Genomic DNA, 25,290 nt, shown 5'->3' on the forward strand with positions numbered 1-25,290 from the left:
AACATGTCCATCATAAAGGTGTATTCAAGACATTTTTTTAATTATTTGCATTTGTAATATATATTTTTAGTAATAATCTTGACCAAGTAGTTTTACATCATCCATCCATTATTTTAGTGATTATTGGTACAAGAAACACAAGAAAACTTGAACACAAAAAAGGCCAAAAAATGAGCAACCAACCAAAGTGGGAAGGGAAGTAAAAAAAGTGAACAGAGCAAAGTGTGAACAGACGTGTCTCAACGATCTGCTAATCGTTCACACGTTAGAAAATTCAAAAAAACACAAAACAGTTGTATCTCCTGTTTCCATAATGTGCTGTGTTTAAGAAATGTTCTTATTTTGTCTGAGTTTTTTAATTAGTTGCAGATAAACATGTTTGAATACAGTTAATAAAGTTGTTGTTAGTTGTGATGACGATGCTGTTGAAGATTTGAAGTGCTCTCATATATTCAACTTGTTTGAATGAAAAAGTTTTTGGTAATTAAAAGACAAACTCCATTTTTAATTGCCTTAATGAAATGTGAGTGGTGCTTGCTGTTACATTGAACCTTTTGAGGCATTAAATGCATTTTGCTCCAACAAAAAAAGCATGAGTAACATGACCTAAATTTTGGGTCAGACTCCAAAACTGGCATCAGGAGTGTCCAGACCAACTCTGCTACTACTTTTCAATCACAGTTGTCTATAGGGTGCCTAAGAATTACATTTTAAAATAAAACTACTACCAATATAGAGTTATTACTCATTTCATTACTTGGTTTACTAATTGTGGGCTTGGCTAAAATGCTTCCTGATGTCAGACAATTGCTGACAGCATTGAAGCATAAGGGTCCTCCTTCACAAACACGCATGCATTAGTTTAACACTGATTCCATAACAGCAACTGCTCCGCTACCCAAGAACCACTTTCACAGAATGACTCACACACGCTACCCCATCACTCTGTTTCTTATGCTGTCTTCTCTGCATTGGCTAGGTGAGTAGATTTGCCTTTTCATTTGAATCAGAAATGAATTATTCTACAAACTTCTGATTTACAATGAGAAACTTCAACTTTTAGAAAGCAAGTTGTAGCCTAATTGTTCAGAAAGCAGCACAAAGCAACACAGAGTTCATTTAAAAGCATAGCTGCTTCTGATGCCTCTATGTTGGTTAACACTTTTTCACAAAGTGGTGCTTTTTCAATCCCCCCGTTGCTTTGTGCATACAGGAAGTTCTCTAGCCTCAAACCCTCTTGGCCTTTCAATTTCAGTAGCTTCCAAAGATGAAGTTCTTGCTATCAACAGTAAAGATGCTCCCATTACTAATCTGTCCAAGAGACCCGTCCTTCAGCCCAAAGAAACTTTACCACTTCAGTCCACGTACACCATCAAGAACCAAGGAAAAGTGTGTGCGCGGAGCACTTTGGGAGTGGAGTTTGAGGTGACAGAGAACAAAGTAAGCTTGTTATTTTCTCAGCACTTTTACTTGACTTCTCAGCATATTGTAACAAGGGGTGAGAACTCACTTGGTTTACCACCAACATTGGCAACGGCTCACTGCACTGTCAGAAAAAAAGGTGCAAAAAGTGTTTTGGGTGCAACAGCTTTGCACTGGTCAGTTTCCTTTAGAGTATACCTTTGTACCTTCAGATATGAATATGCACCATTTGGAAGTAGATAAAGCAACAAGCTAATGGTACCTTGTAACACTGTGAGGTTGAGCGCTAATATTACAAAACAAATCAAGTCCGTCTGATATATTTTACATTGTCAGTTTTACGTCAGGAGAAATTTCTAGCCCAATAAGCCTATAAAATGAAAAACTTATTCCTTCAGTGAGTAATCCCTTGTGAAATACTGTGGTTGTTGTACTTCAAAACTTAAAAATACATTTTAAAAAATAATATTGATAAAATAAAAGGCAACTTAAGTCTACTTAAGAAGACACACTTTCATGACTATGTTTCTGAACACAGTACACTTAAAAGTTCACTTTGTAACAATGTTAAATTAAATTTTTTTATTTTACACTTGATTTGATGTGTTGACTAACATACTAAAGCACATATAAAGTACTGGATTATAACTGATTATATTATACAGCTGATTATAAATTTAACTGTAGTGTGTTCAATCAATATTATAAATTATATAATAGGTATATTATATATTACAAGTTAATATATATTAAATGTACTAAATTGCAACATCATTACAAATTACAAGATTTGTAACTTTCAATTGCATTTAATATAAATTTAAGCTATAATACATTTTAACTTTACTTTCAGTTCACGCAAGAATATTCGGTATACTTTACAATAAGGTTCATTAGTTAAACATTAGTTAATGTCTTAACCAACATGAACTAACCATGAGCAATACATTTACTGTATTTACTAATCTTCGTTAACGTTAGTTAATGAAAATACACTTGTTCATTGTTTGTTCATGTTAGTTCACAGTGCATTAACTAATGTTGACAAGATTTTAATAATGTATTAGTAAATGTTGAAATTAACATTAACAAAGATTAATAAATGCTGTAGAAGTGCAGTTCATTATTAGTTCATGTTAACTAATGTAGTTATCTAATGTTAACTAATGAACCTTACTGTAAAGTGTTACCGTATATTCTTTTAAAGTATGTTATTTGTGTAATAATTACTGATTTTAAAAGTGTGCTAAAGTGGACTTCTTTTTCATGAGATATTCCTTTTGAATGAACAGAATTTTGGGATATTATTAATCAACTTAAAATTAATATTAATTTTAAAATTTTTACTACTCAGGACAAGAGCTTGAAAATGGTCATTGCTTACATTTATTTAATTCAGCGGTATATAGTGTTTGTTCATGTGAAAGTTCAACATGAAAATCTAAACTGCCAGTTTTGGGGTCACTCCTCATAATCTCTTCTCTAGCATAGCCAGTGGGTCAAATTTCACTATTTTCAACCAATATATTTTTCATTATGTCCATGCATTCAGTAAACTCAAGAGGTACAATGTCAAAAACATAACTGCATGTGAATTCCAGTCAGTCAAACCAAATTTGGGTTTCTTGATCTTTAGATCCCAATGGTTTTGATATTGTTCATTTTGTAGGATTTTGATTTACAGCTTCCAGTAATCATATTGCTTAACTTGTATTCCAGAAGAAATATTATTTCAACATGAATCCCAGCTCAACACGAACCACAGGATTCTGTGGGAAACAGAAGACTGTATTCTCATTGGAATTTGATGGTGGAAATCTGCAGTTCACTTTCATCAAGGTATCTACAGTATTATCTGTATACATTTATGACACGTTTCTCTAGAGGTAAAATATGCATTTAAAATTAACGTCGTTCAACATTTCACCACAATTCCAGGAAGGTGATCTCTCCTATGTGAGGACTATCAGAGGTTTTCTGCAACCTGCTCCCACTTGTAAAAATTGCCAGAGTAAGTATAAATTACACTGATAAAACATCAGGAAGAATATGACCCTGTGATTTACTGTAAAGACCCATTTACATGACACTGTTTTCCAATAAAAATGGAAAACTTTTTATTAGGGCTGTCAATATATGAAATTTTAAGTTATAAATCATGCACTTAATGTGAAATTAAACATACACCATTTATCTTTATAACACATAAGAGTACGTTTACATGACAATGATGTACTAAAAACGGGAAAGTTTTTCCTTTGAATTTTCTGCATATAGACGACAACATAGTCAAAACGATACCTGTTCACAAGGATCAGTGAAAACAACTAAAAATGCTGTATTATTCATGCTAGGCCAGTAGTTGGCGATGTCAGTTTGTAAAAAAACAAAAAACAAACAAAAAAAAACCACTATGTGCCTATTGATGTTTTTAGGCCCCCAAAACACCTTTGTCATGTAAACGAATGGCCAAAACACATAAAAAGTTTTACGTTTTTAGTTGAAAATGGTGTTTGTGTAAACGACCCCATGAGTGAATAATTACGTTTTACCTTACAGAAACAAGATTTTTCGCATTATGGTAATAAGAATTTGGTAAAAATTGTGCTTAATTTTCATGAAAATGTTACATTGTAAATAAATAATTTAGGCCAAAATTGGCCTCAGTTCTTTCCTTTGATTTTGGGGTGAAATGTGACTCAGGTACGTTTTCGTCTGTTACCATAAGATTAATCAATGTTGTTTTAGGAGAACTTGTGTTTTTTCTTTTAGCCATTTTCTGATTACCACTTTATGATAACCACTATTCTGATTAGCAGCATTTTCCAAATTTAATCCACAGACAAAACCTATGTTGGAGTTATGGATCATGAAAAGCTCTTCAAAGCAAAAAATGGCCTAAGCTTCCAATGCAACTCTGAGACGAAACTGATATTGGCAGATTACTTCAGAGTTAAACTGGTCCCACTGCAGATTCAAGCCTTTGGCCTGGTTAGTGGAGAGTTTGGAAAAGGTAAATATATTTCACATGGTATAGACTGATTGTAGACTATAGAGATGCTACTTTTAACTAAAACAAACAAACAAATGATTAAAATGTGATCTGTTTTACTGTATTAACTTGTTTACCCAAGAACAACATGATTTATCCTGACTTAATTTCAGAGGTTGAGTGCTGGGAGGATTACAACAAACGGATGATCCCGATTATTCTGGGCGCCGTGGCTGTAGCCATTTGCCTTGTAGCAATTTTGACGTATGTGCTTGTCCGAGAGCGCCGTGGCCGAGGCTATGAACAACTCTGAGACTCCAGATATGTACTGTGGAGATGAATCAAGAGATTTCATTGCTTTACATTGTGTGGATATTACTTTACAATTTTAAATGATTTCAGTAAACTAAATAAAATACAAGTAATATGAAATACTGTTGTTAATGTGTTCATTGTAATGCAAAAGTAACTTTTTATGGACTAACATCATTCTGATGTCTGAAGATTTTGGGCCATGACAAATTGAGTATATTAATGGGGAAGTGCATGTGAATATAAAACGGTCTTTGTAAAATGCTTTTTAATTTGTTACTGATCAAATTAGTGTTAGATTGCTGAGACGGAATATAGTGCAGATGTTAAACCATGTTTGAAACAGTAATGTTGCTTAATTATGAAGCCCACACGGCAAAATAATTGACTGAATTACAGAATGTATACCAGTAGCTATTTTCAACAACCCTTGTTGAAAGTGATAAGATTCTGAAAACACAACATGTCCTTCTGTGTGTTCTGCCAACTTTGTATTTGGCTTTTTCATAGGTAAGACTTCAAGGCTTGTGTCTATAGAATATTTAATATACTTTACCCAAACGTAGCCTGATATTTCATAGATGTCGGGACGGATTTCGCGGGAAACAGCACACTGGTCCACGCGTGTCACATCATTTCCGTACACAAAGAAAAGTAGCTCCGGCTCTGGATCCAGAAGTCAAGGACTTGGGTAAAGTTGGTTTTATATTCGCACATTCAGACTTCTGATAAATTCAGACTTTCCAATAAATGTGCAATAAATTAATGTTTGCGAATTTTAAGCAGCGACATGATATTGACAACCAACGATTGTCAACTTACAACATTTTTCACAGTCGATCAAAATAGGCAAGTATTGTTTTAATGGCATATTTACTTGTGAATGTCCACTGAATGTCCAATGTAGTGTGATTAACAAGGCTATTGAATACGGATGTCCGAATGTGCGAATATAAAACCAACTTTACCCAAGTAAAACAAGGTAAAAAGTAAAACTTATAAGTTAATAATAATTATAAGTAATTACCGTCACATAGGCCTACACCCTGAACTGACTGTAGCCTATAAGTTTATTTTTAGTTTAGCCATTTTAATTCTACATTTCACATGCGAGGTATGTATTTTAGCCTAATGTATTTTTTTTTTTTATTATAGAAATAAATGTGTGACTATATATATATATATATATATATATATATATATATATATATATATATATATATATAATAAAGTGAAAAAATTATAAAATTATATATTATATTAGTGCTTTATTGTATAGTATAGAAAGTAATCAATGTTTATTTTATTTTACTTTAATTGTATTATATATAATATTGTGCAAAGTCTGTCACGCTCACTGGAGATTCATTAGGGCAAGCAAGTTCAGAGAGTAAGTTGCTATGGCTACACTTACATACCCTGAAAGTTACCTCAGGTTTTGGAACTGAAAGTTAAGGCTATCCGCTCACTGTCTTTGAGTAAACTTACCACGGTACGTCGCATAACCTGCATTACCCTCTGGTGTAATTCTTCTTGTCTTGATTCACTTCATATCCCATAATACCTACACACATACGTCAGTCCCCGCCTCCAGTCTCTCTTTTCTGATTGGCTGCTGGAAGTACGGTAAGATAAAGAGGACAAACTTAATGGGTTCGCTATTGCAGCGGCTACACGTAGTAGCACTTATATGATCGTTTTAATGACATTTCACACGTATTAGTTAAACAGAGTATAATTGTTTGGCAATAATCTATAAATGTTATGAGAATGGAGCTGTAAAATCCATGAAATATATTAAATTAATGCGCTATTTTAGGGCAGGAGTCGAGTAGTTAGTTACACTTGTATGCTAACGCAGTGATCATGGCTGCAATGTTTCTGAAAACTCATGTCATCAGAGCTTTAAACAAACGTCTGCTGTAAGTTACAAGCTACTTTATTATATAATTTAAAGAACAAATATAGGTGTTCATCAAAGTTGGCTGTGTAAATCGTTTCAGAGCTGCATCAGTCGATCTGTCAGAAATGACATTCAAACTTTAAGTAGCACATTTCTCTTTTATTTAAACTAATGCATTTGAACATTTGAGTTACATGGTAAAATACATCTTTCTATATTCTGATGTGAAGTCGTAACTTGGGGCAGAAAACGTGTCTTTGTTCATAAATGTGTATTTTGTGCAAGGTGACTGAAGATGAGCTCAGCATAGTGAACACTGAACAGTTATTTATATATGTGTGCGAAGTTTTGCTGTTATTAAGCATCTTTCAGTGATACAGTCAAACCAAAATTTATTCAGACATCTTGAACATTTCATTCATTAATACAGTTTATTTACTATAGTTTTAAAAAAAAATGTAATAAAATATGACAAGATCTCAAGAGTTAAACTGTGTCAGAAAAAACAAAAATCTTATGTCAGATAACACTTAAGCAAAACATGGTCAGGTCAAAGTGTAATAATTTTTGGTTTCAAATTTTTGTCAATTTTACTGGTAGTCCACTTTATGAAGAATTTTTGGGTATAATATGTCACAGTTTACTTTATTTTGCTATCTTCGCTTACATAAATGAACTATAGTGTCCGGCACCCACTAGTAAAAATATATCAAAAATGTCTGAATAATTTTTGGTGTGACTGTATACATGGTTTTACATTACACGGAGAGGTCACCTCTGCAGATGTGTTTGCCCTTGACAGCAGCGCACTGACTCCATTCAGACTATTTACTAAACAAATCCAAATCCAGTGCTGCCCTGTGCTCAGATCTCATGCTCTCTTGACTGTAGGGCACTGATCTGGACCAAAGGATCCATCAGACATGCCTCTGTGGGTAAGACCTCTCATGACTTTTCATGCTCTTTTTTTAGGGGGATGTTATTATTATTTACAGCAGTGCTTATAATGTGTTGTTTCTCGCTGTACAGGCAGGATTGAGAAAGTTCTCATTGCTAACAGAGGAGAGATAGCGTGTCGGGTGATGCGGACAGCGAAGAAGATGGGAGTTCGCTCTGTCGCCGTGTACAGCGATCCAGACAGACATTCCATGCATGTGGCCATGGTGAGGGAAACACATTGACTTGAATACACCTGTTCTGCGATAAATATATGTTTTTAGTTTCTGAATTAAAATGTATTTTCCTGGGGGTCTTAAATGCAAAAATGTAAAAAAGAAGCACACTTCAGCATACTTGTCGAATATGTCAGTGACATTGTTTTGTCTCAAGATGCACACCAGTAATGTGTTTTTCTAAGGCACATTTATAAAAGCTAAGGCCTAATCCTGGCTTTATCTAAGCCGTGTCTGTGAAACCAGGCCATATTGTCTTTGAAATATGGTTAAAGTGTACTGCTGAATGTACTGACAAGCATTTATGATGAACTATATTTCCATTGAAACTTGTATACACATTCAATACAATTAAGTGCACTTCTTTTTCACAAGGGGCTACAGTTGTTCTGATATCAAAATGAATTGAAAATGAAAAAAAAAAAAAAAAAAAAAAAAAAATGTTAAAAGAATAAGGTTTTCTTTTCAAGAATTTTATTAATAAGTTTGGCTTATTATTTAAATTTCATAATTATTATTATTTCTTAGAAAAATATGGTATTACTTTTTACATTAGGGTTACACCACATGATATTTTTTAGTTGAAACATTTACTGAAAATTGTATATTTTTTTTCAAACCCATATTGAACCAGTTTGACTACAAACGTTACATTTCTAAGAAATTCACAGACAGTAGTGGCCAAAAGTGATGTCCAGTCTAGGAAAATTGACATCTTCACCCTTTATTCAAATATTATTAAAAATTTGTCAAAGATTTTTTAGTCATATTGTGTATTTGTGCTTGGAGTCGATTGTTTTATTTGAAACATGAAACATACAAATTATGCCAACATCATTTTTGGCCAGACTGTCATACAAAGAAATGATGAACACATGCAAAAACAAGGGAGAACCAACAAAATGTTAATAACTGATTATGTTGTAGTCAATTGTAGTGTTTTGTTTTTCTAGGCATTTTTATTGCATAGTAAAATAAAAACTGTAGCTGTAGTTTTTACCTTTTTTTGCCAAATAATTTTTGTCAGACAAAGACCTTAACCAAGTTTAATGTTTTGTTCTTCCCTCATATTTAAAATATATCAAATATTTTCCTCATATTTTCATGGTTTAATCCAAATTGTAGGGTCATTGAAAAAGAATATTCCCTCTGGAGATAATTTTTTGCCACTGCTGTATATGTTATTTAAACAGTATTTTAAAAAGATTTTTCTTTTTTTTTCTTTGATTTTTTTATTTTATTTTTGAATATATTGTAAAATGTAATTTTTCCTATGATCAAAGCTGAATTTTCACCATCATTACTCCACATGATCCTTCAGAAATCATTCAAAACATTAAAAACTTAAAATTTCCCAAACTTTTGACTGGTACTGTATATTACATTGTCAGTTGTCACATTCTGTCTGTAACACTAGGCGGATGAGGCGTATCATATTGGACCGGCAGCGTCTCAGCAGAGTTACCTGTGCATGGACAAGATTCTGGATGTGGCCAAGAAATCCTCTGCACAGGTGTGCTAACGTAAATGTTTTTTTTTTGTTTTTTTTAATAAACAAGGGTCTGATTTTGTACTATATATATATATATATATATATATATATATATATATATATATATATATATATATATATATATATATATATATATATATATATATATACACACACAGTACAGTCCAAAAGTTTGGAACCACTAAGATTTTTAATGTTTTTAAAAGAAGTTTCGTCTGCTCACCAAGGCTACATTTATTTAATTAAAAATACAGTAAAAAACAGTAATATTGTGAAATATTATTACAATTTAAAATAACTGTGTACTAATTAAATATATTTTACAAAGTAATTTATTCCTGTGATGCAAAGCTGAATTTTCAGCATCGTTACTCCAGTCTTCAGTGTCACATGATCCTTCAGAAATCATTCTAATATGCTGATTTCAACATTTATGATTATTTTCAATGTTGAAAACAGTTGTGTACTTTTTTTTTCAGGATTCCTTGATGAATAGAAAGTTCAAAAGAACAGCATTTATCTGAAATACAAAGCTACTGTAGCATTATACACTACCGTTCAAAAGTTTGGGGTCAGTAAGAATTTTTTTTTTTTTTTTTTTTTAAAGAAATGAATACTTTTATTCAGCAAGGATGCATTAAATCAATCAAAAGTGGCAGTAAAGACATTTATAATGTTACAAAAGATTATATTTCAGATAAACACTGTTCTTTTGAACTTTCTATTCATCAAATAATCCTGAAAAAAAATATTGTACACAAATATTTTGTACAATTGTACACATTAAATGTTTCTTGAGCAGCAGATCAGCATATTAGAATGATTTCTGAAGGATCATGTGACACTGAAGACTGGAGTAATGATGCTGAAAATTCAGCTTTGCATCACAGGAATAAATTACTTTGTGAAATATATTCAAATAGAAAACAGTTATTTTAAATTGTAATAATATTTCACAATATTACTGTTTTTACTGTATTTTTAATTAAATAAATGTAGCCTTGGTGAGCAGACGAAACTTCTTTTAAAAACATTAAAAATCTTAGTGGTTCCAAACTTTTGGACTGTACTGTATATATATAATTTTATTTATTTATTTATTTTTGGGATAATCTCTCTTTTTTTTTATTGATGTTTTGGTAAGGCGGTCCATCCTGGATATGGTTTCCTGTCAGAAAATACAGAGTTTGCTGAACTGTGCAAACGAGAAGGCATCATCTTCATCGGCCCACCTTCATCAGCCATTCGGGACATGGGAATCAAAAGGTACAATTATCTTGATCATAAATCATAAGAACATTTGCAAAAACATGTTTTTTGTCTGTTTAATAACTGTAGAATAATACCCTAGAAAAGCTTAAGAAACCACACTTGTGAAAAATAAGTGCACTTAATTATATTGAATGTGTACTTGTAATGAACTTCAAATCTTAAGTATATATTTTTTAAAAACTGTATTTGCAGATAATATAATATTAATGAAATAAAGGCTAATTAAGTATACTTAAAGTACACATGAAATCAAAATTGACCTTATTTATTTTGTTAGCTCAAATTGCTAGTTTTGTGGTGAACAATTCATCCGTGCAAGTCAATCCACACAAAAAATGGTTTGGCTTCGTAATATTTAATCAAAATCTGGAAATGCTCCTCCCCTCTGCAACGGTGCCCCTTCTCTGATGACATCAGTTTGACGGGTTGGGTTGAAATCGCTTAAACCACTCCCCTGTAACCGTTAGTCTGCTATGAGCGAGAGATGGAGAGGAGGAGCGCTGAAGTAAAACTCTGCCCTCTATTCAATATTCCATTTCACTTGGAAATACGTCACACTGGAGAAAATCGTTTGCAGCTTCCAGTTCACGCGGACTTTAAAGAGAGTACACTTTCACGACTGTTTCCAAACATATTAAGTACACTTTTAAAAAGTGCAATCCAAAGAAATGTTTTAGTGTAAGTACATTTCAAATAATTTAATATTAATTTAAACTATAATACTTTTTAATTTAATTGCAATTAAGTGTCTGAAAACATAACGTTCTATTCACACTTTAGTATGTTCTTTTAAGGTATATTATTTTTATGAGTACTGTTTTTAAAAGTATGCTATAAATATAAGTGTACTTATATTTCACAAGGGCAATTCCCTAGTATCTGTTTGTTTTTTTTGTTTTTTGTTTTTTAACTTTCAGCCAATCTTTTCTAAACAACATTAAAGTGTCTTCCTTTCTTCTTTATGTTGCGAAAATACGTATTTGTTTGTTTTTGTTTTAGCACATCTAAATACATTATGTCAGCTGCCGGCGTGCCTATCATTGAGGGTTACCATGGAGAGGACCAATCAGATGAGAGACTTCAGAGTGAGGCAGCAAGAATTGGCTACCCTGTGATGATCAAAGCAGTTCGTGGTGGTGGCGGAAAGGTCAGTTGTGTTTTCGTGGAATGATTCTGTAATATTATGCTTATTAGAAATCACTCTGCTTTATTTGCATCGACTCGCACAGGGAATGCGAATCGCGCTCTCAGAAGCAGAATTCCACGAACAGCTGGAATCCGCTCGGAGAGAAGCGCGCAAGTCCTTCAATGACGACGTGATGCTGATAGAGAAGTTTGTGGAAAACCCCAGGTCTGGTTGGTTTATCAGGTTCAGTACGCACACATTGTTTATGTAGATGATGTGATACATGAGTGTTTGTGTTGTTGCATTAGACACGTGGAGGTGCAGGTATTTGGAGACCAGTACGGTGATGCGGTCTATCTGTTTGAGAGAGACTGTAGTGTACAGAGACGACACCAGAAGATCATAGAGGAAGCTCCAGGGGTAAAAGTGACAACGATTCACTCATTCAGCATCTTTTGCTTTGTGATGAAGTTTGCTCCTATATGGTTATGATTTGTGCTTGTGTTAATGAAACTGACCTGGCTTGATTTGTGTGTGTGACTACAGCCAGGCATCAGTCCTGAGGTCAGGCGGAAACTCGGAGAGGCCGCAGTGCGGGCAGCTAAAGCAGTCAACTATGTTGGAGCAGGTGATGATAATGCCATGTGACCTCTGTGATGTGTTTCAGATGATGACAGAATTGGTATGATGACAATATATACACAACCATTCAAAAGTTTGGGGTCAATTTTTTTTTTTTTTTTTTTTTTTTTTAAGAAATTCATATTTTTATTCAGCAAGTACGCATTAAATTGATCAAAAGTGACAATAAAGACATTTATAATATTACAAAAGATTCTATTTTAAATGCTGTTTTATATTGACCATTATATTCATCAAAATATCCTGAAAAAAATCATGGTTTCCACAAAAATATGACGCATCTCAACTGTTTTCAACATTGATAATAATCAGAAATGTTTCTTGAGCATCAAATCAGCATATTAGAATGATTTCTGAAGGATCATGTGACACTGCAGACTGGAGTAATGATGCTGAAAATTCAGCTTTGATCACAGGAATAAATTACAGTTTACAATATATTCACATAGAAAACAGCTATAATATTTCACAACATTATGGTTTTTACTGTATTTTTGATCAAATAAATGCAGCCTTGGTGAACATATATTAATTTTTTTTTTAAAAAGTCTTATTGACCCCAAATGGTAGTTTATATTGTCAAATACATACAGTTTTTATATTGCCTATATTGCCTAACATATAATTATTTAAAGAGGACCTATTATGTTTTTTTTTCCATGTTGAACTTTCTTTAGTATGTAATGTTGCTGTTTGAGCATGAAAAAGCTCTGCAAAGATACAAAGTCACTCCAAAGGGAGTTATTCACTATATCAGTGTGCACAGTTTCTGAACTCCCTGAAATGCTCTTGAGTTTTCTTCCAGGAACAAAACACGTCACAATATCCCTCATTTAAATAATTCCCACCCAAGGCATACACAATATAAAGGGGCGTGCCTGGTTGAGTTAGTTATGAGTTCAAACTCGCGGTTATGGTAAGGCACGGCACATTTTCCAAACACACTCGAAGCTCTTGATCAATCACAACTCGCTGGTCTAGCCGACCAATCAGACCACATTGTGCTTTTCAAAAGGAGTGGCTTCATAGAGACAGAAACTAAACAGTGTTACTGACAGACCGAGAGGAGAGGAGCTGCAACAATGTCAAATATGGGAAAAATAACATTCAAGCATGAAAACCTATTCTAGTTAAACCAAGACTTTGTAAAAAGGTATAATACGGCCTCTTTAAAGGAAATAAATCCGATCAACAACAAACAGCGGATGAGTCAATGATGGCAGAATTTTCATTTCTGACTGAACAGGAACCGTGGAATTCATCATGGACGCGCAGCACAATTTCTACTTCATGGAGATGAACACGCGTCTGCAGGTGGAACATCCTGTCTCAGAGATGATCACAGGAACAGACCTGGTGGAGTGGCAACTGCGTGTAAGTCATGAGCATGTGGACTTTACTAATTTAGTACTGCCCCTCAGAAGCTAATTACAGTTTTTCTCAGTCGCTTTGGTGCATTTCTCACATCACTATTTACATTTGCACAACAGTTAATGCAGTTCTCAAAACAATTAGTACAAACTGCAAAACCTAGTTGATAACCTGCAAAAGCGTGTCACTTGCTCAAAATGGATAGGTCATTCCTCAAAAGCAAGTATTCGTGTCAATGAAAGTGTCAGTGTCATCAAGATGAAAAGTCCTGACACCATTGTTTATGAACAAGATAGTCAAATGGCTTTGTCATGTTTTCATTATGACAGTTTACTCTGTCAATGTTTTCCAATGCAAAAAAGTCAGATCTTGGTGACACTACCTGAAAATGCTCAAGACAGCACTATATACTATTTGCACAGCCATTTGAAAAATACAGTAAAGTTACACATTACTGTATTTAGTGAGGTAACTGAGTACAAGACACTGAATATGTATGTTTCACATTTTTACTGCATATGCTCTTTGCAATTCTAATTTGTTCACAGCATTGTGCAAAAGAAAAAATACACCCTTATTTGCAACAAACATAAACTCCCTTTGGGTAGAGCTGTGCACAACTGTAAACAATATTGCAGTACATATGGCAAATCTTTACTGTAACACTACTGTACACTACAATACACTAAATGTGTGATGCAGTAAAGCTGTACGTCTAAATGTAAAATGTACAGTGACAAGTTCTTGTCCCACTGCAAGCTTCATGTATGACACGATGACAGTAGAGCAGTGGAGATTGTTTAGTGCTGAATTACTGTCCATTTATACACACCTGTTCTCCCAACGAAATGTTTGAATAATTGAATTTACAGTGGTTCTCCCAACATTTGGCTGCACCCTTCGACCAGCCTCAGCCATTGTGAGGCCGTGATTGACAACATGATCCACAATTGTAGCCCTGATTTCATCAGGGATCTGCCTATGTACTTGGCCTCTTCTTCCTTTTCCCCTGTTTTGTCCCCTTCCCCTTCTTCCCCGCACCCTTACCCCTCTTCCATGAGGCTGACCTTCCATTTCTGTGTCACAGTATTGTAGAAATGGTACACACTATGTCCTGCTTGGTTCGTATATGCTTGTAAAGTGGGGGTTTATGGGATTCAGCTCTGACAGTGATTGTAGAGAAGTGGCTTATCATTGGTTGCAACTAAAGCTTCACACACCCCTTCTCATCAGTGAAAGTTGAGATTCACTTGAGAAAAATTGTTCAATTTAGGAGACATTTTGAGGAAAAAAAGATTTTTAAAAAATGTGTAAAATTTGCTTGACAGATTTTGACAACTAGTTCAACATTTTTGTATGTAATGACTCAAGCAATGAAATGAGGACTATTAGTTTTATATGGAATGACTATTCAGCATTCACAAGTATAGTTAATTTTGACTGACATGACATAAGCAAATGATAATGTTATAAAACAGCAGAGAGTTGTATGAAAGCAATTGATGCATGTCCAAAAGCATTTGCAATTTGTTCGAAGGAATGAGAAACTGCTACTATGATGTGCACAAATGACTAAATGTTGTGGAGGTTGAACTAACTGTTGTGCAAATGTAAATAGTGATGTGAGAAATGCACCAAAGCGACTGAGAAAAACTGTAAGAAATTGACATAATACAATACAGTCATTTGCAGATTTGTCCACAAGGGGTCACAATGACACCTAATTTCTTTACATGTTTGTGACTGCAAAGAACTTTTCACTTAAAGGGTTAGTTCACCCAAAAATGAAAATTCTGTCATTTATTACTCACTCTCATGCCGTTCCACACCCGTAAGACCTTCGTTAATCTTCGGAACGCAAATTAAGATATTTTTGTTGAAATCCGATGGCTCCGTGAGGCCTTCATAGGGAGCAATGACATTTCCTCTCTCGAGATCCATAAAGGTACTAAAAACATATTTAAATCGGTTCATGTGAGTACAGTGGTTTAATATTAATATTATAAAGCGACGAGAATATTTTTGGTGCGCCAAAAAACCAAAATAACGACTTTAGTTATGGTCGATTTCAAAGCCCTGCTCAGGAAGCTTCGGAACATCATGAATCAGTGTGTCAAATCATGATTCAGATTGCGTGTCAAACCGCCAAACTGCTGAAATCAAATGATTTTGGCGCTCCGAACTGCTGATTCGACACGCTGATTCATTATGCTCCGAAGCTTCCTGAAGCATTGTTTTGAAATCGGCCATCACTATACAAGTCGTTATTTTGTTTTTTTGGCGCACCAAAAATATTCTCGTCACTTTATAATATTAATTTTGAACCACTGTACTCACATGAACTGATTTAAATATGTTTTTAGTACATTAATGGATCTTGAGAGAGGAAATGTCATTGCTGGCTATGGAGGCCTCACGGAGCCATTGGATTTCAACAAAAATATCTTAATTTGCGCTCTGAAGATTAACGAAGGTCTTATGGATGTGGAACGGCATGAGGGTGAGTAATAAATGACAGAATTTTCATTTTTGGTTGAACTAACCCTTTAATTCAGATTGAGGATTTTTGTCATGCTGTGTTTTTGTCCATTAGGTAGCAGCGGGGGAGAAGTTGCCCCTCACGCAGGAGCAGATTGTGTTGCGGGGTCATTCTTTTGAAGCCAGAATATATGCTGAAGACCCCAATAATAACTTCCTACCTGGAGCAGGGCCACTGCTACACCTGTCCACTCCGCAGGGTGATCAGTCTACACGGATAGAGACGGGGGTTCGAGAAGGTGCTTTACATTTCATTTAATCTCATATTACATAGAGTCACAGTCTAAGTGTATTCAAATGTTTTTTGCCTTTGTAGTTTAAAGGGTTAGTTCACCCAAAAATGAAAATTCTGTCATGAATTATTTTAGACTTTCGATCTATTCTGTACACAAATAAAAATGAAAACAGAGAGCTTTCGGTCCCTCCATAGACAACTACGTAACTGACACTTTGATGCTTCAAAAATAGATAAAGAGATTGTAAAACGAATCCACACATTGGCAATCTGTCTAGAGAGCGAACACAAGCGCCTCGTCTATAATAAACCCATTCAATATATCTGCATCGGATGCATTTTTGACATGATGTGCCACAACTGTTTAAGGCACATCAAAGTAAATGATACAAACCGGTACATTTGTCTTTCTGAACGGGTGTATATGATGTTGTATTGAAGCATCCATTGTAGCATGTAGCATCCCAATGCCCCGTTCGCTTTGACGTGTTCATGTCCTGTTTAATCTTTGGAGGTCTAAATGCCGTGAACTCTTCTGTAACTGAAGTGCAAGCCTGAAGCTGAATGTCTTTTCCCTCGTGAGGCATCAGTCATGGTCCCACAGCAGCTAAACACCCTCTGGCTCCGCCTGCTACAGTAGCCACGCCCCCAACTCTCAGCCTGCTACAGCAGTAGTACATAATCCAGAATTACACTCCTGGACAATGATGTGTTGCACTTGATTAATACTTAAGTTCTTAATAAATGCTTAAGTAAATGATAAGTGCTCATATTTATTCTTTAATAAAGTTATTTTTAGATAAAGATTATTCATGAATTAGTATTGGTTGGTAACTTCTGTATGTCTGTTCATAATGTCTAAGGTGATGAAGTGTCTGCCCATTATGACCCCATGATCGCTAAACTGGTGGTTTGGGGAGAAGATCGCTCAGCCGCTCTGAAAAGACTCAGATACTGTCTACGACAATACAACGTAAGCACACATTCTCATCCACAAGCACTGATATTTTAGTACCTTTAAGTATCTATTTTATTTCAAGTAACGAATATGTTATTTAAAGCCGCCCACACACTTAACGATTGAAAGGCCGATTATGAATGTAAATTGATACTTATGACTGATCGCGCTCAAACGTGTCCAGTCAGAGCCAGTTGCGTTTAGTCTGCGATTACAGTCGGTGTTCAAATTCCATGTGTGAGTATTTAAATCGGCTCCAGTCGAAGGAAACAGTCGGTATGAGTGTTCAGTTCAGTCTTAGAATGTTTCAGCTAATCGTTAGGTGTGTCCCCGGCTTAACGGTTTTGGTTAACCCTGTTCAAAATTTTCACCAATTTAACCAAAACCAAGGCATTTAAAAACAACAGTACTGCGCAACTTAATTCGATTTCCTTCACCATATCTATATATATCATATATATCACGTTCCCCATGTGCAAAGTGTTTTTCATGTGTTCCAAATTTTTTGGCATGTGAAAATCATGTAACTTTTTTTTCTATAAAAGTTTAACAAGTGTACATTTTACAGATTGTGGGTCTCAACACCAACATCGACTTCTTACTGAGTCTTTCGGGGCATCCAGAGTTCGAGGCAGGAAACGTTCACACCAGTTTCATCCCACAGCACTACGATCAGCTGTTCCCAGCAGTTCAGAGGCCGTCTGGTGAGGTGCTTTGTCAGGCCGCTCTGGGTCTGCTGCTCCAAGAAAAACAGCATACAGAGAAATACAGGAACCAGTCCAGTGGTGAGAATGCAAATTTAATTTGCGGTATTTAAGATCATGACAAACAATTTCAATCAAATGTGTCCACATTTTAACTGCTGGTATGAGATAAGGTGTTCATTAATGTTGTTGGTACAGTATGTGTGAAGCTTGTTTGAGATGTTAACCTAAGCTTCCTCTTGCAGACATGTATTCACCGTTTGCCTCCAGTAACGGGAGACGACTCAATGTCCTGCACTGCAGGAATTTGACACTGCAGCTAGGGGACAACAGTGAGTGTTCACGCTCTAATAAACACACACATAACAACTGCAGAGCCGCGATGCTTGTCTGAACCAGTGAACGTTTGATTCTGAATGATCACTTCAGGAGAAGAGTCACACCTTACAAACCTACAGGAACAGCATCCTTAAATATTCTGCATTATAGAGCTGCTCTTGTAGATTTTTATAGGATGAACACATTCAGTAATTAAGATAAAATCTGTGCTGGACATTTTCACACTCCAAATAATTATTGCTAAATTAATTATGTAATTATTATGTACATTTTCAAATCTGCATATTTTAATAATTAGTGCATCTTGTCAGTCATTACCGCAAGTTAATGCATATCTTTATATAATGCAGGGTTTATACTGCAAGATTATTTTGAGATTTTTTCTTTTAACTTTATAAAATTGCTTTTACATATCCAAGATTTATTCAGAGGTTTGGTTATATATATTCTGATTAATGTTACACATTTTGGAAAGGTGTGCAAGCTCAAGCTCTTGCAAGTTAATCATGATTGACAAAGTCTTCCGGCAATCCATATTTTCGCTCTTTCACAGTAGGGGGCGCTATTATGCATCTTCTGAAAGAGTACAGAATTTCCAGATCCACAAACAAGCAAAGTAGAAGAAACAAGTGACAGAAGCATTGCTTATGCATATGTTAAATTAGGTGATCAACAAACAATACAATACAGCATATAAATCAAACCTGCCAAACTTTACCAAATGAAAGGGTTGGAAATGTAATCAGTCTCCTGATTTAATTCTTCATAGAGCCACCTTTTCCTTGAATTACAACCATTAAAGTCCCTGTAAAGTCATTTTAAAGTATGTGTTCTGAGTTTGTCACACCGCAGAAAAATGTGTTATTAACCACCCAGCCAAATTTAAATGATTAAAAAAATCTGCAAGTAAATTAAATAAGTTATCAAAATCTCGAAAAAATAGGCAGCGCTCTCTGCTCTCAAACGCTGGGGGCGTGTCCGCTGTCGGCGCTGAAACCACTCCCACTCGCGAGAGCTGTCGTCTCAACTTACTTGTCTAATGAGTCAAACATACTGATGCATATAAAAAGAATCATTTTTAGAGGGTTGCAAATTTTAGTAGAGTTACTGTGGACTACCTACTAATTATAACATAAGCAAACTCAGCAACTTACACTCATTGGTGGGCACGAACTGCCGACTGTTGTCGAGTCGACAAATGACGGCGCCGCGAGACGGGAGGATGAAGGCCGGGGCGGGAGAGACTCTGTCCGGCCCCATATATCATCGGTTATCGGTGGGACGGTAGGAAGGCCGAGGCGGGGTCTGTTCAGTCACATTCACCAAAAACAGCGGATTATCTGTGAATCCCAGCTGTCTGATGAAAGTTTGTAAAATTATCCGGTGTAGAACGATCACTTTAGAATCCTTCATATCATCGTTTTAGGAAATTTAAATAAGGAGACCGAGCATATTGTATATTAAAACAACCATGTAATATGCATTTGCGTGACGAAGGCATTACTAGCTAAATGTGCAAAGGGCTGTATAACTGTAATGACACTCGAGATTGAGCGAGTGAACCGCTGTAGAGGCGGCGCCACGCTCGGTGCGTCATCGACAGTTATATAGTGTTAGGGGAGGGGCTATGCTCGGGGGTCCAAGTGCGTCATCAGACCCCCGTTTTAGCTCCGCCCAAAAAATCCTGAGCAGAGACTTGGTGAAAAACTGTTTAACGCTCTAACTTCACAATTAAGCATTACACAATTCACAGACTTTGTAATGTGTTTCAGCAATACATTTGTAACATTTATAAAGTGTTTAGAAAGAATTCTCAGAATTGACTTTACAGGGACTTTAATCTTTTTGGATGTGTCTGTTCTAGCTTTGCACACCTAGATTGGGGAATATTTGCCTATTCTTCCTTGCAGAATTGCTCAAGTTCAGTCAAATTCTGTGGTGAGCGGCAATGGACTGCTCTCTTCAAGTTCATCCACAGATTTTCTATCGAATTTAAGTCAGGGCTCTGACTTGGTCACTCAAGGACATTCACCTTCCTATCCTTCAGCCATTGCGTTGTTCATTTGGTGGTATGTTTAGGATCATTGTCTTGTTGGAAGCTGAATGACCTGCCCATCTTCAGCTGTTTAGCAAAGGAATGCAGGTTTTCCTCACGAATTTGGATGCACTTTTCCCTCCAATCCTGCCCAATTGCTCCGCTGAAGAGAAACACCCCCACAACTAGTGATGGGCAGATCGAGGCTTCGTGAAACACTGAAACAGTTGAAGCAAATGTGCCGTAATGATTCGAGGCTTCGAAACAATCTGACACCCGTCTCCACAGTGACCCCTAGTGGTCAGAACAGTGGAAATGCAACAAAACTCAGGCCAAACATGCATTAAAAATACCCTTTAACAAATGCATTGCAAAAGTTTTATTGAAAGTAAAATCAATCAAATGGAATTAACTAATCATCTAATAAGATTAAATATAGAGTGTCTGTATAATATGTGTTCCTTTATCAATTTTAAAGGCTTGTTTCTTTGTTCCATGGCTCAAGCTAAACAGGCCAATAGTAGATTAATAACTACCATTATTAATTTTAATTATTCTAATGTATAATTGAAATATCTACAAATGTATAAATCATCACTGATTCGAAACAAAAGATTCATGAAGCTTCGGAGCTTCATAAAGCAGTGTTTCGAAATCGGCCATCACTACCCACAACATGCTGTCTACACCATGCTTCAGTAGTTATGGTGTGTTTTGGGTGGTGTGCTGTGTTTGCCTTTCACCAAATATAGCGCTTGGAGTTCAGTCCAAAAAGGTCATTTTTGGTCACATCAGACCATAGCACCTTTTGCCAGATGCCATTAGAGTTTTATATAGTGCAAGCGAGACTGAGTGTGACACTTTTCCAGGAAATGCTTCTTTCTTTCAGCACAATGTTTGGTGAAAAGCAAACTCAGCACACCACCCAAAACACACCATACCTACTGTGAAGCATGGCGGTGGCCGCATTATGTTGTGGGGGTGTTTCTCTTCAGTGGGGGTGGATGTGTTTGAGTGGCCAAGTCAGAGCCCTGACCTAAATCCAACAGAAAATTCTGCAAGGAAGAATGGGCAAATATTTAACAATCTAGGTGTGCACAGCTAGTACAGACACATCCAAAAAGATTAATGGCTGTAATTAAAGCAAAATGTGGCTCTACAAAGTATTAAGCCAGGAGACTGACAGGAGGTTGGAAAAGATTACTTTTTCCAACCCTGTTTTTATTTTTTTTTATTATTTTCAGAACTGCTGCTTTTTCTTTCATTATTTTGATGTAAAGAAAAAAAATCCCAAAACAATTGAGCATGCTTTTTTTTTTTTTTGCAGTCGCATTTTTCTGACAATTATACACTTTTCCCCTAAACATTATTTTTTATTGTAATGCAAAGAAAAACATCCAATTTTGATTTCTGTAATATGTTACTGATGATTCTTAATATCGTGAAAAAATAGTAATGTTTATAAAATATTAGATTCAGTATAAAGGCACTACAATAAATATTACTGTAATATATAGTAACACATACTTCACAGTTTAAAACTTTTGTGTGCGTGTTGCAGTTTTATGAATGACAATAATTAAAACCTGGAGAGAAAATATGCATAATTGTCATAAAATAAATCCACAATGCAAAAAATACTAATTACTGATACTAAAGTCTTGCTTTTCTTTAAGAAAAATATAATTTCTTTAGCGGTGAAATATGACCTGGACATTTCCTTTGTTTCTGTCAGATTCACCTGGATGAGATTTTACTAATTTTACTATTTCTTTTGCAGAAGTGCCATTATCTGTGACATACAATCCAGATGGGACATACAGTATGGAGGTAAATTATGTTTTTAGACTGTGAAATGTTGGATGCACCAACATAGATCAAAAGTTTAGTGGGGTTGTTTGAGAGATTTTAGTCTCAGTCAGAACAATGACTGTCATGCACTAAATATAACTTTTCACAAAGGTCTCTGGGTCATTTTTGGTTGTTAGACTGGAGGTCAGGTGTTCCATGTATCAGGGGAGCTGCAGCTGGAGGGTGACGTGACCAACTTGTGGTGCTCTGTGAATGGAGTTCTGTCCCGACCCAAACTAGTCATTCTGGACAACACTGTACACATCTTTTCTATGGTGGGTTTCTTTCACCCTTTAAATTACACTTCAGCATTCATGTCAAGACTATTAAGCATCTTTTATATTTTGTTTTTGTTTTTTAGGAGGGAAGTGCTCAGGTGGATGTGCCTGTGCCCAAGTTCCTGGTTGGTGTTAGTGGCTCCAGTGCACAGGGTGGTGCTGTTGCACCCATGACGGGTACTATTGAAAAGGTATTTAAGGCAGCTGTGGTTTGTGTACTATACATCCTCTATAGTATGCCAGACTAGATTAGTGTCAGGAATCACAGAATACTGAAAATTTGTTAAAAGGGTCACATTTACAGATAAAATATGAAGACCTCCGAAACAAAATTAGAAACCTTTAAAATACACTCTAAAAACTAATTCGTGGTACCTTTAGTCATTACTTAAATATATATATTGTTGTGAAAACAAAAAAAAACAAAAAAACTCAAGTTCTGAAATGCTGTTAGACTTTTTACTTGTAATTGTTATTTTATTGAGCTTGGATGACACACAAATTATGTCTATTGATTCGATATACTATCATGACTTGTCATAGTTTAACATTTTCAGTTAATCAAAAATGTATTTAATTTTAAGTTATGTTAATGTAAAATACAATCTGATGACGTGTAAACGTGTTTCATTGTTTTGAGTTGTATTTACACTTCTTTTAATTTAGACGAACTTAAGTTAAGTGAAACTGGGCTGGGATTTATATTTCCCATCATGCTTTGCCCATGGCACTTGAAAGGGAGAGTAAATGCTAAAATTAAGTGTTATATAATGTTTTTTGCACAAGATTAATGTTAAGGGAGATTTAGCAGTAATTAGTGTTTTGTTATGCTAATTTAGAAGAGTTTCTGTTAATGCGGGTTTTTGGAGATTTACCATCATGGTGACAAGCGGTGCTTGGTAAGATCATGTTACTTAGAAATGTGTTTTATTGTGTCCAAAAAGCGTCTATACCTTACTTAAAACATTATGTTGGATCAACTTAAATAGTTGCATTCATGTTGACAATTATTAAGTTCATGTTACTTAGAAATGTGTTTTTATTGTGTCCAAAAAGCATCTTCACCTTACTTAAAACATTATGTTGGATCAACTTAAATAGTTGCATTCATGTTGACAATTATTAAGTTCATGTTACTTAGAAATGTGTTTTTATTGTGGCAAAAAAATGTCTTCACCTTACTTAAAACATTATGTTGGATCAACTCAAAATTTTGCTTTGAATTAATGTAATTCTCCCAATTGGCTTAACTTAAAAATTCTAGTGGAAAACGTTAACATTTTTTTTTTGTTGAACCAATGTTTTATTTTTTAGAGTGAAGCATAATAGGGGCACTTTAGTCTGTTTGGAAGCCAAACTGTAACTCCGTCTGGTTTCAGTCAGATGTCAGAGTGTTTGTGTGCCCGTTACTGCATGTGAAACTTACTTTTGCTTTGTTTGTAGGTGCTAGTCAAGGCTGGAGACTCGGTCCAGAAAGGAGATCCCTTAATGGTGATGATTGCCATGAAAATGGAGGTGAGGCCCCGTCACTTTCTCCTTCAGTGCGCTTTGTAGTCCATATTTACAACGGTCCTTCTCTTTCTTGGCAGCATACCATCCGTGCACCTAAAGCAGGTGTCATCAAGAGGGTGTTCTTCAAAGAGGGCTCACAGGCGAACCGTCACGCAGCTTTGGTAGAGATGGAGGAAGAGGAAGGAGCTGAGGCAGAGTAAACCTAGAGCAATGTCACAGACAGATGGCTGGAAATTCTGAACTTGGACAAGTTGCTGCTCACTAAAAGATCTTGAAGCACTACAAATTAGTTTGGATCTTTATGAGATTTAAAAAGCAAAATAGAAACTTTCTTGCTTATCTAAAAACACAGAGATCTTGTTACCTGTAGCTTTCTTAGTGTGGAATTCAGTCCCTAATAACTTAGTGTTTCTGTGGTTCCTTGGTTCTATTTTTTAATGGATGAAGAACAGCTTTTGGATGACTGCGGACTGGCTTACCATCTCCCTATAAACATACAAGTATTTGCATTTCAACAAAACCAATCCACTCATGTTGCTGCCAGTCCCTTACTTATCGAATATTATAGCACACTTGTGAAGCATTATTTAACACTGATGTTTGTCATTTGTGGTGAATAAGGTGCCTTGATGTTGGTTTGATTACTGAAGGAAATGTCTAGAATCTGTATCTCAGAACCTTTTTAACCTTCATCATTAAAGGTTTTGTTTTCTCTTCTTCACTCCTAATTAACTTAAAGGGGGCATATGATACTATTTTAAAAGTTTATTTGGTGTATTAAAATGGGTTAATGTGCTTTAATGTTCAAAAAACATTTTTCACATACTGTACGTTATTGCAGCTCCTGAATTCCTAGTCTGTCTGAAACTCACTGATTTCTGCAAAGCCTCAAGCGTGTTGGAAATGTAACACCCCCTTACCATAATTGCAAGCATCAGATTCAAAGGAGACTAAAGTTTTTGTAAACACAAACGGTTAATAATGTTTTACCATATCAGTTTGAGGCAGAGTCAGATTCTGAAAATGCGGATAATCAAGCAGATCGTGATATAAATCAACATAAATCCATCTCCGTACTTGATCACTTTGTGTGAAGATTGTAAGAACGACCAATA

The 25,290-nt window shown here is 35.4% G+C and overlaps 2 protein-coding genes and 1 long non-coding RNA gene across 5 annotated transcripts; 2 read left to right on the forward strand and 1 right to left on the reverse strand.

Moving 5' to 3' along the window:
- The first annotated feature begins 820 nt into the window (after positions 1–820).
- Positions 821–4,846, forward strand: LOC125254815 (lysosome-associated membrane glycoprotein 3). 3 transcript variants are annotated; one of them, XM_048169659.1, is made up of 6 exons: positions 821–979; positions 1,259–1,440; positions 3,142–3,261; positions 3,361–3,433; positions 4,265–4,435; positions 4,588–4,846. In XM_048169659.1, the coding sequence occupies exons 1-6, from the start codon at positions 919–921 to the stop codon at positions 4,725–4,727; spliced, it is 747 nt and encodes a 248-aa protein (XP_048025616.1). In that variant the 5' UTR covers positions 821–918; the 3' UTR covers positions 4,728–4,846. The 3 variants fall into 3 exon arrangements, with proteins under 3 accessions (XP_048025616.1, XP_048025608.1, XP_048025601.1); XM_048169651.1 differs by having other exon boundaries at positions 825–979; positions 1,256–1,440; XM_048169644.1 differs by having other exon boundaries at positions 846–979; positions 1,214–1,440.
- Positions 4,514–6,359, reverse strand: LOC125254832. Its single transcript, XR_007181761.1, has 3 exons — positions 6,215–6,359; positions 5,283–5,392; positions 4,514–4,742 (listed from the first exon to the last, which is right to left on the reverse strand). It is a non-coding gene; the product is annotated as an uncharacterized LOC125254832 (long non-coding RNA).
- Positions 6,360–6,383: 24 nt separating this feature from the next.
- mccc1 (methylcrotonyl-CoA carboxylase subunit) lies at positions 6,384–24,892 on the forward strand. Its single transcript, XM_048169627.1, has 19 exons — positions 6,384–6,648; positions 7,521–7,564; positions 7,659–7,792; positions 9,219–9,314; positions 10,459–10,580; positions 11,586–11,733; positions 11,816–11,937; positions 12,021–12,132; positions 12,259–12,340; positions 13,601–13,728; positions 16,319–16,502; positions 17,362–17,471; positions 18,025–18,241; positions 18,406–18,492; positions 22,315–22,364; positions 22,523–22,660; positions 22,747–22,854; positions 24,107–24,178; positions 24,253–24,892. The coding sequence occupies exons 1-19, from the start codon at positions 6,593–6,595 to the stop codon at positions 24,373–24,375; spliced, it is 2,133 nt and encodes a 710-aa protein (XP_048025584.1). The 5' UTR covers positions 6,384–6,592; the 3' UTR covers positions 24,376–24,892.
- The last annotated feature ends 398 nt before the right edge of the window (positions 24,893–25,290 follow it).

Source organism: Megalobrama amblycephala, linkage group LG2 (assembly GCF_018812025.1).
Source record: "Megalobrama amblycephala isolate DHTTF-2021 linkage group LG2, ASM1881202v1, whole genome shotgun sequence".
Taxonomy (NCBI): domain Eukaryota; kingdom Metazoa; phylum Chordata; class Actinopteri; order Cypriniformes; family Xenocyprididae; genus Megalobrama; species Megalobrama amblycephala.

What these genes read in the sequence shown, in the direction of transcription:
- LOC125254815 (XM_048169644.1), top strand. Translation starts at nt 919, where the DNA reads ATGACTCACACACGCTACCCCATCACTCTGTTTCTTATGCTGTCTTCT. An exon ending in GTCTTCTCTGCATTGGCTAG is followed by an intron (nt 980 to 1,213) that starts GTGAGTAGATTT and finishes TTGTGCATACAG; the next exon opens with GAAGTTCTCTAGCCTCAAAC. An exon ending in CACTTGTAAAAATTGCCAGA is followed by an intron (nt 3,434 to 4,264) that starts GTAAGTATAAAT and finishes TTTAATCCACAG; the next exon opens with ACAAAACCTATGTTGGAGTT.
- mccc1 (XM_048169627.1), top strand. Translation starts at nt 6,593, where the DNA reads ATGGCTGCAATGTTTCTGAAAACTCATGTCATCAGAGCTTTAAACAAA. An exon ending in CCAAGAAATCCTCTGCACAG is followed by an intron (nt 9,315 to 10,458) that starts GTGTGCTAACGT and finishes TGTTTTGGTAAG; the next exon opens with GCGGTCCATCCTGGATATGG. An exon ending in ACTGCAGCTAGGGGACAACA is followed by an intron (nt 18,493 to 22,314) that starts GTGAGTGTTCAC and finishes TTTCTTTTGCAG; the next exon opens with AAGTGCCATTATCTGTGACA.